Raw genomic sequence first — 13,769 nt, 5'->3', positions numbered from 1 at the left:
GGAGGCTGTGTTATTCTGGGAGAATGTTTGAGCATAGACATTTTCATGCAGCCTTTACTCTTGTCTTGCTCTGTTGTTGGTTTACTTACGAACACGGAACTGAAACAAAGTCTAATTAAAGAGAAGTGAGTACAGCACTTCGCTGAAGACTTGAGACCAGGGGAAAGAAAGGTGGAAGCATGCGAAGAATTTGTTCTGTTTAGAAATCTTCAAATGAGTCAATCCACACTCATCAGTTAAATTAAGCAAGTGATATAGAACTGAGCCTCTAACTGAGGACAGTAACCTTGGAAATCTCTGGGCCAAATGTACTGGTGTAAAATTTGTCTGGTGCAAGTCACTCAGAAAGGGAATCCACAAGGCAGTAACTTGCACCAGTTTAGCATTCAGTGGTTGTTAAAGCCTGCAGAGAGAGAGAGAGAGAGAGAGAGTGTGTGTGTGTAAACGAGGAGTGAGGGATGTAGCAAGAAAAGCACCTAGCAAAGACTCAGGGCTTGGCTATACTTGCAGATGTGCAGCGCTGGGAGTTACAGCTGTCTTCGTACAACTGTGTAGGGAAAGCGCTGGAGTGTGGCCACACTGACAGCTACCAGCGCTGCAGTGTGGCCACATTTGCAGCGGTGTTGGGAGTGGTGCATTATGGGCAGCTATCTCAGCGTTCAAGTGGCTGCAACGTGCTTTTCAAAAGGGGGGTGGGGTGGAGTGTGACAGGGAGTGGGGGGGGGAGAGAGAGACTGAGTGGATTTTTGGAGCCGACACTGTGTCAGCTCCCTGCCTTGCAAATTCTGACCATTTCCCCGACGCCTCATTCACTCTTAAATGCAAACAGCCTCCAGACCAGATAAGCAGCTGCTCCGACGGACTCCCTTTCCCCCTCTCCCCCTCCCCGCCGTGCTGTTTCTCTCCTAAAGCAAACACTAGCTGTACACATTCATCCCCCTGCCTGCCTCATTCACAGCAAACAGGAGCTGTGTTTGTTTTTTAGATAAGCAGCTCTGGGAGCCCCGAGTTCACAACAAAACAAAGAGAGGCATCAAAACAAAACAAAGAGTTCTTTAGTTAAAAGCATTATGGGAAAATTCTGCTGGAGGCCAATTACAGCGCTTTTGGTGGCCACACTGGCGGACCAGCGCTGCATCACCAGCGCTGCAATAGTTATACCCGAGGCAGAGCAGGAGTACAGCCAGCGCTGCAGCCAGGGAGATGCAGCGCTATATGTGCCTTGCAAGTGTGGACGGTGTGTAATTTGCAGCGCTGTAAACCCACCACCAGCACTGCAACTCTCCAGTGTAGCCAAGCCCTCAGCAACTGTTTCAGGTGATGTCACTCCATTCCCAACACAGCCAGGCTCCAACGCAGCCCAGGCATAAATGGGTGGAAATTCCCAGTGACTTTGCTGAACTCCAGTTCACTTCAATGGGGACTACATACCTGTGTATGCCAGGAGCTGAATTTGGAGCCCACCACAAGTTACCAGACTTTGCCACTTACACCTGATTTCTGATGGACTTGCACCAGTATATGCATCCTACCTGAGTTTAACACAGATACTGCTCTGCATCCAGCAGCTGAGAAATACAACACTCCTCTCATGAGCCATCCATTCCGATTCCACTTTTCACCTGAAGACATAATCTGACAGGGACCAGGATTCGTGGCAGAAACAGGGAGGGAGAGGATTTCTTGCAGGTCCTATGAACTGGATGCATGTCCCCATCCTGCTCCTAAATGGAAAGCCAGGCAGGTGTGGCTAGGAGGCACTTCTAGTGCTTACTGGACGAACTATGTGGGGGAGGAGACAAATGGGATCGTATTGAGAGATGCCTCTTCATTTTACAGCTGAGAATGAACCGTATGTGAACCTCTTTTAGCCCATTGTATCAAGTCAGTGATTCAGCATGAACAGGCTGGCCTGGGCCCTCCTCTGAGTTCAGTTATAGTAAATTGCATAGCCCTATTCATTGCTTGCAGTGGTCACTATTGCATCAGATTTAACCATAACGGCTTTTACTAGAACACCAGGACTTTGTTTATGTCATGACTCACTCTCAGCTGGCTTAGGGAACAGGAGAGCGAATTTATCATCCAGCTCATTGTCCTTTGGCTGTACGTTTGGGCTGCTGAATTTTTCTGCCTTCGACAGTTCTGAGCAGAAGGTCAGGCCATGTGCTACATATCTGCCATTATAAACCTACTCATGGATGGTCTGTGTCTGCTCAGTGTCTCTCCTGCGCTTCTTTAATATTCAGATTGGGAATATCTATACCAGAAAACATACAAAGAAAAGCAACTCTGTTTACTGTTCCTAGGTTCCACTTTAAAGTCTGTGGTAACCTGAGCAAGACTAGTTTATAGACCCTTATTGGGAGTGAGGGGGTGTGTGTTCAGATTTGGGTCTAAATCTTCCAGGATCACTCTTGTATCTCCTCTTACGCTACTTTCAAAACACATGCTTTGCAGAGTGATTCTCCACATCAAAAATGGCTGGCTGCAGCTTCTCTTTAAGTCCATCAGCAGCACGTCTCTCCCTCAGTCGAGGCTACGTCCTTGACAGTACAACATGGCTTAGACTGCAGAGCCACAGTGAGGGTGTTCTGAGCAAGGATTTTCATTAAGAAAAGATGCCCCGGGCAGCCCATCCTCTTCTCTCTGCCTGTGATAGTCAGCCTTTAACTTCACCCATTGAAAACAGAGTTGTCTGGAACTCTGCTTCCCTGTGCAGAGAATGCTTAGGTACAGATCCCAAAAGTGGTGACCATCTTCAGCATAAGGGGATAGAGGGGAGGGATTTTACTTGTGCAGGGTCCATTAAGCCCACATTGCCTGTGAAAATACTTAACACCTACACAGCACTGTGCCTGTTCAGCCAATAAATAACCGTCAGGTGTAAGGTAACGGTGATATCCCCATTTTCTAATGGGGAAATAGAGTCAGTTCCCGCCACATGGCTGTTTGCATTAAGTAACCAAGGTTGTTCCGTGTATCGAGACTTACAGAGTGGATGGAAGGCTAGTATAAGTGGCTACAATTCTGCCCTCGAAATTCCACAAGAAGGCCTATGAGGTGAAGAAAAGACCAAAGGACATGCACAGTATCATCTGTGCACCCCAAATGTGCTGGTAGCGAGGATTAATGGCATTTTGGGGTGGGCAGAATTATTGCAAATATTTTTAAATACTTGCCACTTTTATGCAAGGATCTCAAAATGCTTTACAGATATTAGGGTGAAATTCACTGCGTACAAAGGGCCAGTCCAAGGCCCAGACATCACTCAGCTCCCCAGAATAGGGCTCAAGTAGGACCAAGACCCTTCGGCGTGCTGGTCTCTGGTCACCAGTTAATGAATTTAGCCTTAATCCCCCTGTGAATACATGGGTTTTAAGGCCAAAAGGGACTATTGTGATCATTTAATCTGCCGTCCTACATAACAAGTCACAGGACTCCCCTGAACAAGTCGATGGCAGAACCATGTCTGACTCCTAGTCCAGTGTGCTACGCACAGGAGCACAAAGCTGGGCCTGCCACACAACCCCCATTTTACAGATCGGGGGACACTTAGCTCAGAGCACGACTTGTCCCAGGTTACACAGCCGGTCTCTGGCAGAGCTGGGGAGAGAACACAGTTACATGCCAGAGGGACACCTCAGCTTCTCCTTAACGATGAACCGTCCCCAGAGCCTTTGCTCAGCCCTGCCACACAATCACAGACTGACACCAACACTTCGTCACGCTCCACTCTCAGAGGCCCAGGGGCTTTGTCAGGGACCCAGAAATGAGGCACATAAAGTGGCAACAGAGGAAGAAGCTTGAAATCAGGGGATCCTTTCCTTGAACAACGTGTCCAGAGTTCTCTGTACTCCCGGTGTAAGCTGCCAGGTCTTTGCCAGACGGCCCAACAGCTGAGCTGTGCACAAGGAAATCTTTCTCACAGGCTTTTCTAATTGCTTAAGAGCAAAACTGTTTCCAAACAAAGAGGGTTTTAAGCACACACAAAAAACAGGCCCTTTTGGGGCTAAAACAAACCCAGCCTGGCACAGGGTTTTGGAGACTTGCTCTCTCCCTTAGGTTCCCTGGTTAGTGTGACCTCTGGGCCTCCCGGACAGGGGGTGGTTTGTATAAAGCTCAGGCCCTTACCTCTTAATCAAGCTATTCGGGAGCATCTCCGCCTCATCTCCCCACCTTTTCCACTGGTTCTCATATAGGAAGCAGGACATTCTAGGAAGGATTAAATTCCCTTTTCGCTATGCTGAAGTTAAGGGTCTCCTGCCCCGTTACAGTCACCTTCCTGGCCTTGGTTAATGATTTAAAGACATTTAAAGTGATGGTTTGCATGGGACTGAGGCGAATTAGAAACCAAGGCCAGCGACATCCCATCCCTCCTAATGAAGGGCAGCTGCAGAGAGAAAGGAAGATAACCGAGTGGTTAACGCTCAGGAGAGGGAAGGCGGAGGCCTGGCTTCTAAGCCTGTCAGCCTTCCTGCAATGTTGAACGTTTTGGCCCTGGTGATCTGCTTAGACAGAGGTTGCCTGTTGATTGTCACCTAAATAAAAGGGACCTGGTCTTCAGAGAACCCATCCCTCCGGTTAACATCTGTGCAAGTGGTGGGTGCTCAGAATATCAAACCCCTTGTAGGAGTCGGTAGCCCTGCCTATGAAATATGCCTGACACTTCTTCCCATTATAAGACCCTGTTTTCAGCCGCTTATAATTTGGCCAAACTTCAACTGTTTGGGCTCACACTTCCCAGGCCAGTGTCTGCTTTAGGCTGAATTTTTCTGGAAAATTTTGGCCAAAACAGTTCAACCATTTCCAAGAATGAGACTAAGGTTTGCCCTTGTTAAAATTCTGCTAACCTTTCCTTGCACCCCCAGGCTTTGAAACAGGGAGATTGAGGTCAGGGCACCTAAGTTCTGTTCCCAGCTCTGCTGTGTTAGACAAAGTCAATTAACCTCTCTGCCTTAGTTTCCCTCTCTGTATGCTTGAGGAAACTTATTTCATTAGCTAACGGATCCCTGTCAGGAAGCTTTTCCAGGTATGCAGCCTAAATTTTTCCTCTCTTAATTTCACTCCATTGCTCCTAATAGAAGTAAAAGCCAGCGATGGAGAATACCCATTAGGTCATTTCATTGTTGCCCAACTGAGAAACTTGAGTAATTCCCCCAGAAATGGATAACTGTGTCATCATTTTAGTTACATTCCAATGTCTGAATGCACAAGAGGATGTTACATTTGCCAATGGCCAAGGCCATTCTTTTGAACAAATGCATTGTTTCAGAACAGGCCTTGGGAGAATTTCTACGGCATTCACTTGTACCTATTGCCAAGAATTGTCTTAGTCAGGTTCAGAGATAAGTAGAAAAGAGATATTTATCATGCAGTGATCACAAAACACTGAACTTTCTGGCATGGACATTTATCAGAGACCATCCAGTTAAGCACAGAGTTCAGACTCTTGTAGGGTTACCAGATGTCCCGATTTTATAGGGACAGTCTCGATTTTTGGGGCTTTTTCTTATATAGGCTCCTATTACCTCCCACCCCATCCCAATTTTTCACACTTGCTGTCTAGTCACCCTAGACTCTTGGAAGTCCGTTGTTTATTCATTCACTAGTGCAGGGGTCGGTAACCTTTCAGAAGTGATGTGCTGAGTCTTCATTTATTCACTCTGATTTAAGGTTTTGCATGCCAGTAATACATTTTAACGTTTTTAGAAGGTCTCTTTCTATACATCTATAATATATAACTAAACTATTGTTGTATGTAAAGTAAATAAGGTTTTTAAAATGTTTAAGAAGCTTCATTTAAAATTAAATTAAAATGCAGAGCATTGGCCAGGACCCGGGCAGTGTGAGTGCCACTGAAATTCAGCTCGCGTGCCGCCTTCGGCATGCGTGCCATAGGTTGCCTACCCCTGCACTAGAGAGATTACATCCCACCTAAAATTTCCTTCAGGGAATGCTGCCTGGGGTTTATCAAGGCAGAACACCAGGAAATCCCAGCTGGTTGGGAAATTGGGTCTCCCAGTGCAGAAAATTTTGATTAAAATGAAAAAAAAAATAGTTGTCATTGAAATTTTCCATGGAAAAGTTTGACCTTTCAGTGAAAAATCAAAAATTGAAATATATAAATGCTGCCATGGTGCAGCATGGAAGTTGTAGTTTATGTGCTTTGTCATTCTTCTCTATAGACTGGGCTCCCAGGTCAAACTACATCTCCCATGATGCACCATAGGCTCAGGGGGTGGTGAGCAGAACAGTTGCATCGGGAGTCCCTGGATCCCCTGCACAGTCCGAAGGAATGGGTTCTGTGCTGGGGATCACCTGCTCCTCTCCAGGCTTCAGCACAGCCTCTGTCCGGCTATAGCAGTGGATCCTATCTGTATCTAGTACTACAGTCTCAGAGCTGCTGAGTCCCTGCTCTGTCAGGGTGGAAAGAGGAGATTTTATGGCAGGTGGATCCGTGTTGCTTTGCCAGTTTATCCTTCTGAATCCTCACATCCTGTGACCCAGGTGAGCACTCCCCACTGCCCTGCAAGCCTATCTGTGCTTTGCTGAGCCAAGCTGTGCGTACCCTGGTGCAGAGTCCTAGAATCCTGCCCTATGCAGCACCACTGCACAAGAGCAAACAGAGTCTGTTCCTCACGTTGATCTCTGCCTGCAGTGTGTGGGGGAAGTTGGATATATGGCATCTTATTGAACCTAACACCACAACATGAGCATGAGTTGCTCATTCGGGCAAGTCCCCTACACACACAGTCCATCCATTCTCTAAGTAAACAGCCATCTGTTGCTCCAGGAACATTTCATCACTCTTTGCGGGAGGAAGAAACTGTCACCCGCTTTATTAATTTAATTGCTAGTTGCAAAAATAAAAACTATAGCAACAAACCATCCAGCATAACAAAGGGTTGTTGATTGCGGCTGCGGAGTGAAGCCATTGCCAAAGTGCAAAGGAATGTCTAGTTTAAACACAGGCTCAGCTGGATATTGAGTTTAATACACTAATGATGTATAGGCTACTTCTCTGTCCTTGGCAAGTAACGTTAAGATGAAAACATCTCTCTACATCTCTCATCTTGCAGGTCCATAATATCAAATTTCAGGGTCAGAATGTGGAAGAGAAAGAATCATGGATGAACGCCCTGAATGAAGGGATCGGCAGAGCCAAAAATAAAATACTTGATGAGGTAAGATAAATGGGTTTCAAGCTGTATGCATTTGTGTGTCAGCCCTCATTCACTACTGTCTAGAGGGGCAGTGAACCCCCACACCTCCTGCACCCCCTAGCTTCATGGGCATTCCAGCTCCAGGTCCAGATTGTGCACCTGGAGTCCAAAACTGCCGTTAGCAGATTCAGATTATAGCTACACTCCTGAGCTTGTGGCCAGGTGTCACATTAGCCTTTCTTTCCCTTCCTTCCTTTGCTCGAGCCTCCTGAATACTAAGCAACAACAAAGGTTAGAGCAAAAAAGAAAAAACTCTTGTGGCCAGATTCAGCGGTGGAGAGAGGAGAAGTGAGTTATGCTCCCTTATGCTGAGTTACACCAGGCAAAGCTTAGTCACGGCCGCTTGAATTTCAGAGCCAGAACATGTAAGAAGTTAAAGTAGCAGCTGGTTCACACCTTCTCATGTCCTGCAGCTAGTTGCTTTTCTCCTCTCTTCTGGCCCTGTAGTATGTGTGTTACACAGACTACTTAAGACTCAGTGAGCCAAATTCAGAAGAGCAGTGTGTGGAGAGTGATAGGGGCATGTTATGTTGTTAAATGGGTTAGACTCTGATTTGGCATCGCGTACATGCAGAGGGGCCTGGAAGGTGTAGGTGGGTGGGTGTGACCTCAAGTTAGAGTCTCTCTAGACTCCCCCGGAATTTGCTCCTTGGAGTGGGATAACAATGGTGTGTCTTTTCCTCTCTAACAACATACCTGTAAATGCGGAACATGTACATTTCAACAGCATTTTATAGAAGCCTCTCTGGGATAACATGTATAGAATCCACCACCCACTAAGCTGGGCGTTTCCCATACACATCATTTGCCCCCCTGCCTCCACTGTAATGTTGGGACTCTCCAGGAGGGCAAAAAAAGGGGAGTAGAGGAAATTGCTGACACAGTGTGGTTGGCCTGAGCTGCATAAGCAACTAAGAGCCTGGTCCAGAGCCCATTGAAGTCAGTGGGAGATGTTCTGATGACTCCAGAGGGCTTTGGATCAGGCCCTAAGTTAATCCACTGGAATCTCTCTCTACCCCTGTGGAAGGAACTTGGGCACTGGAGCTGCTGCAGCTCGGAATTTGCCAAGGAGATACTCTTCCCCGTGGAAGGACTTTCCTTCCCCTCAGCTCCGTGGCTGTCTGCACACAGCCTGGTTACTGCACCAGTAGATCTGGACATGCCTGTAATCTGACACAGAGTCCACCAGCTTTTCACGCTGCCTGGAGAGACGTCTAGTGGAAAGTTACTACACACGCCATTAGCGCTACCATTTGGCAACACATCACCAAGAGCTGCCTGAGGCTGTGCCGGAGAGGTTGCAAAGAAGCTGCCTCCCCCCAACACGGCTCCGAAACGCCCCCCAGATCTAGACATTCAGGCAAAGGAACTAAAACCACACAGCATAGGATTTGACATGGAGCTAACCTCAATCCCTTACCAGGAAGGGCAGTATCTACTATGCAGTAGTAGGAAGTGCATAAACTCCACCAAGCTAAGGAGAAACCACCACGAAGGGAATGAAGCCACCATGAAGAAATGAGTAGGGGGAACTTGGAGACTAAGAAACCAGGAAGATCTGATTAGTGAAAAACAGGCCAGGCTTTACGGAAGTGGAAACTAGAGTGCTGTGTAAAAAACCACCACATGCCTTCATCAAGCATGCACTACAGACATGGCGCTGCAGAATGCATACTCCTCAGGCTCAATCCTGGGCCTCTTATTCGGGCGATGAAGTCAATGGGAAGTTGGAGTAAGGGGTGGAGAATCAGACTCCAGTTGCACTGCGCCGTTTTGCTAAGAAAACATTTACACTTAAAAGATCCAGACTCTCTATTTTTATTCATGGGAGGGAACTCGCTGTAACTGGAGGTGGCCCAGGGAAGCAACCTGCTGGTATCGCCAAATCACATTCGGTGTTAGATGTTTTTTAGGGCAGGCATTGCTCATTCATCGTTCCAAATAAAAATCAGCATTTGTAAGTAACTGGACCAGCTGGGAGCAGCAGACAAGCTGGGGCTACATTATAAATCTGAGCAGCGGAAAACTCAGCATTCAAGCTTGCTCTCCTGTTACCGATGAGCAGTAGAGGTGATGTAATGTCGCGTAATGCTGGGCAGTCCTTGCTGTAGCAACCTGCCTCTGTCTCCCTGGCTGCTGGGGGAGACCAGCGCTGGTGCTGCGTTCTCTTTCCGAAGTGGAGTTCTCTCTCCCCCCCCGGTGATGATGACGTGCGATGAACTCCGCACTCCCTTGCACAGAGTATCGAAAAAGTGAGCTCAGAGGATCTCCCCCAGCCACAAGACTTGCGGGGGTGAAGTGCTACATGCTAACTGCTTCAGCATCTGTGTGCCCATGCCCTGTTGAAAAACAGCAGGCCCAATCCTCCGCTGGCACAAGTCAGCTGCACTCCACTGAAGTCAATGGGGCTATACTGATTTACACCAGCTGAGGAGTTGGCCCACTTTGTTTTTAACCCTCCCAAAAAATTGACCCCATAGGCCTGGTCAGTCTTTCTACTCCAGAGAGCTCTCTTCTCTCTGGGGAGCTGAGACAGGTAACTGGGAAGAGATGCATGCAATCAATTGGCATTTCTAAAGCCCCTAGTGGTGCTGCCCCCTGTGCCGTCACACACTGAGGACTGAATCCTTGGCCGTGGCCAATAAGCGCTGGGTGCAGCTGGGGGGATGCAAAAGAGACATTCATGGCTCCCCGTTCCTGAGGTCAACTCTGTGAGTCACCGGCCCCAGCGTAGTTTAGAGCAGCCTCAGAGACACTCTGAACTATATCAGCTTAGGACCATTATGCCAGCTGGGATCACTAGAGTGCAGTACGCTGTGGCAACACCTCAGCATGCCCCCTTCACTAGGAAGGTGGAGGGGCGGGGGAGTCAAGAGTGGTAGGCACAGAGCCAGAATATGAAAAGGACTTAGCATTGGCTCTCACTTTCCATGTGCGAGGCAATGAATTTTAAATCTGATTCCAGTAAGTGAACGTGTTAATTCAGCCACTGTTGCAATTAATCCAGGTCGCTGCTCACATCTTCTGTTCAGCTCCTGAGATCATTAAAGCTGTACAAAGAAAGGTCTGTTAACAAGACCTGCTGATACAGTTCACAGTCAGGTCAGGATTATTAACGTGCCTTCAGCTCTAAGATTAGTTTTACTACATCTCCTTGCCACGTTCCAAGCCCAGCCGGAGTGCAGGACAACAAAAGTCTCTAGAACCCTCCTTTTCCTGACCTGTAGGTACCTAGGGATTGGCAAACCTCAGAAAGTTGGATGGGCCAAGTCAGATGCTCTCCGTTTCACCTGTGGGGTTGCAGAACTAGCGTCGTATCTTGCAGATGAAGTCAGTTCCACTCTGACACAGAGCCATCATGAATGTGCATGTTGCAAACCAAGTGGAGAATCTGAAGCTAGCATCGCATTCCAAGGGCCCCTGCTAAGGTTGTGAGTGCTGCTCTACCAGATCACAGCTGGGTTTGCTTTGAAAATACTAAATAAATGTTGTGGCCACGTCGAGCACAGTTTTGTTGATGTGCAAGTTCACATTGCTGGCAGCCCGCGGTAAGGAATGGAGGATGGCATTTAAGTCTTCCCCTACCTTTTAGCTTTGCAGGAACAAACCCTGCAGATTGTCTGCATATGTTCCACAGGGGATAAGAGGGTGAAGGAGCCTGTTCTACAAACATTCACCCAAGAAAGAGTTGCGTAACTTTCCTGCTAAAAGAAAAGCTTTTGGCAACTCAGTGCTCAAGCATCTGATACATACGGCTAATAGGGTGACCAGATGTCCTGATTATATAGGGACAGTCCCAATATTTGGGCCTTTTTCTTATATAGGCTCCTATTCCCCCCCCCCACCCCCGTCCTGATTTTTCACACTTGCTATCTGGTCACCCTAATGGCTATAAGTAAGAGTGCAGCATTGAGCTATGTTGTAAATGCTTCTGAAAGGCAGTGCAGGTTTTAAGGTAATATAATGTTACTGGTGAGCAATAAAAACAACACAGAAAACAAATGTTAAAGGTTTGGTTTCAATAAGCCTAGAAGTCTGGGACCTGATTGTAATGGTGACATATTCAAAAGCCATCCTGGCTACAAACGCACTCTTACCAGAAACGGCAGGAAAAGACCTTCTCAGACCTTCTCAATGAGATGGCTTTAGGCATGCATTGATAACTCAGTGATGTTCTCCTTTCCTTCCCCCATTTAAAGGTGAAAGTAGATCAGAGCCTTTCCCTGGAACATGTGACTCGAGACAGAGTGAAAGTGAGTCATGGGCGCAGACCACCCACCAGAATTCATCTGAAAGAGGTAAGAATGCACCCCGGGGTTGCATGCTGCAGCACAGTGAAATCACCTGTATGCAATCTCCATCTGGTAGAAGTCCCAACCCGGAATCAGTGAGAACTATTTCTGGGTGTATCGTTCATGCTGATTACATGCAAAACACAAGCTTCTATCTGACCCCTTACAGGTAAAACTAGCTGGTAACTGGAGTAAGGGAAAGGAAGTTTTTAATCTGTGGGATGGTGGACCGCAGCTGTTTAAGATTTTTGCATCCTTCAGATTGGTAGCTGCTGCAATATGTTGTGATATATTTTGTGAGCCTTTCTATAGTTCATGAGCTGTTTCTTTGTTTGGCACGTGCCATTACTGCTTAATTAAAAAAAACGGAAGCACTGAGAATGGGTTATAACTCTTTTTTCTAAAACAATGTTATAGAGCAGCCTATTTTCAGTTCTCAGTAGCTTTTCTGTAGCTAATATTTAAAACAAAAACACACACATGGCTAATAAATGTTAGATTCCTATTTCTGAGGGAGTTTCTACACTGAAGAAGTAGTGATACTTTAGAAGAGGATTAAACTAATGAATGGGTTTAAGGCTAAACCTCTTTCTGCAAGCGTCACAGCTTGCTGACTGTCACCTTCTGTGCAACACTCAAGTGATCTTAATGCAGACGAAATGCTCCAAAACTTTTTAATCTAGCGCACAAAAATCCTGCAACATCCACAAGAGAATCTTTCTTTAGAGAAATGCACAGAAATAATCACTGGAGAGCCAGACATTCCCTCCCTTCCCCTCAAAAAGATCTCAGAGGCACAAATGCTCTCCCGGAATTTTATCCACTGATGTTATTCCCCATATGCCTTGTAAGCTGGGCCTGAAATCTCAGCTCTGTTATTGCAAGTGCCCTCACCTTGAAGGGGACAATTTGCCATTTATAGGGTAATAAAGGTCTTCTGTGGACACTGGAGACAGAGGGTACATATAAGTGGATGTTATTTTGGATGGATGCCCTGGGTACTGACATGCCACAAAGGTTAGTATTGGGGGCGATTATACAGATGCTGCATAGAAGAGAAAATGCACACTACAGTGCTGGTAAGGCAGAGGAGAGCAATAAACATCCCTAGTGAATGAGCCAGCGATTACGCATTTCACTCCCGAGAAATGAGTCTGAACCAGAAGTCTGAAGACAGTCATTTACTCTGAGAAGTCACGTACGGCAAGACACTGAGCAGGACTGGGACTTAGTGCGGGGTGAAAGCCTGTATGCTCCAGCTCTGCTGAACAGCAATAGGAGAGTCTTGGGCGGCAGAGCCAGGGGAAGGGGACACAACTCAGTTCTCCACCATGAAACAATAACACTTTATCTTGAAGGCCGTGTTCAGTTCCTGTCACCTTATGGAAAGGACACAATAAAGAGGGTGACCAGACAGTTGCAGGGACTTGAATACTGTAGTAATTAACACAGAAAAAATGTATGGGAAGGGGGTTAACTGGAAATTTTAATTGCTGGTCACACAATCCTGAAGGGAGATACTCTGGGCTAGCTTCTCACAGGAGCCAGGGGCACATATTGAGAAGAGAGGGTCTGGCAACACGGGTGAACTTCACCCAGGTGTAGAGGTCTCTTGAAAGGGCTCAAGTGGGAGGATGGCTGTAGCCAGCCTCCCTCTTCTGGAGGGAGTCTAAGCTTAGATGCATTTGGGCATTGTCTGTCCCCAGGGCTCCCTCACACAGGGACTCTCTCTCATCATTTCTCCCTCGGGGGTTGATAGGAGGCTTAGGAAGTTCAGGCTTCGTATAGAGATAATGCAGCTCTGCATGGCCATCCCTTCTGATCCAGCCGCTATGGTTGAGCAGTTTGCCTGGAGCTTGTGACATGAAGGACTAGCTGGCTGAGGCCCAACCCAGCTGAGACAGATGATGTCAGAAGGGGAGAGGAAGCAGCTAGATGAAAATGATGTTACATCAGCGCCCTGGACTGAAGGATTTGATACGGGAACTAAGACCTGTACAATTTATCAATCTAAAGAAATGCAACAAGTTATGTAAGGAGAGCAGCAATAGGAATTCTGGGAATCACTCTTATGGGGGACGACTTGGGTAGCAAGGGGATACAATATTCTAGGCTACTTCAACAGCTATTCCTACAAGGGAATAGAACAGAGGTCGGCAACCTCTGGCACCCTGGCGGGCTGGGACGGTTTGTTTACCTGCCGCGTCCGCAGGTTCGGCCGATTGCAGCTCCCACTGGCTGCAATTCGCCG

At 47.1% G+C, this 13,769-nt stretch overlaps 2 protein-coding genes across 3 annotated transcripts in view; one reads left to right on the top strand and one right to left on the bottom strand.

The window, feature by feature from the left end:
- The window catches only part of PCSK6 (proprotein convertase subtilisin/kexin type 6), a 267,354-nt gene that overhangs the window by 214,253 nt on the left and 39,332 nt on the right, over window positions 1-13,769 (bottom strand). The window lies entirely within an intron of this gene.
- PLEKHO2 (pleckstrin homology domain containing O2) overlaps window positions 1-13,769 on the top strand; it is a 45,758-nt gene that overhangs the window by 25,451 nt on the left and 6,538 nt on the right. For both annotated transcript variants that reach the window (XM_044980731.1, XM_044980733.1), the window contains 2 exons: window positions 7,083-7,187; window positions 11,426-11,524. In XM_044980731.1, coding sequence (XP_044836666.1) covers window positions 7,083-7,187; window positions 11,426-11,524 — 204 coding nt within the window. The remainder of the gene's footprint in view (window positions 1-7,082; window positions 7,188-11,425; window positions 11,525-13,769) is intronic.

The sequence above is a fragment of the Mauremys mutica genome, chromosome 11, assembly GCF_020497125.1.
Source record: "Mauremys mutica isolate MM-2020 ecotype Southern chromosome 11, ASM2049712v1, whole genome shotgun sequence".
NCBI lineage: Eukaryota > Metazoa > Chordata > Testudines > Geoemydidae > Mauremys > Mauremys mutica.
This window is presented reverse-complemented; position numbering and strand designations above follow the sequence as displayed.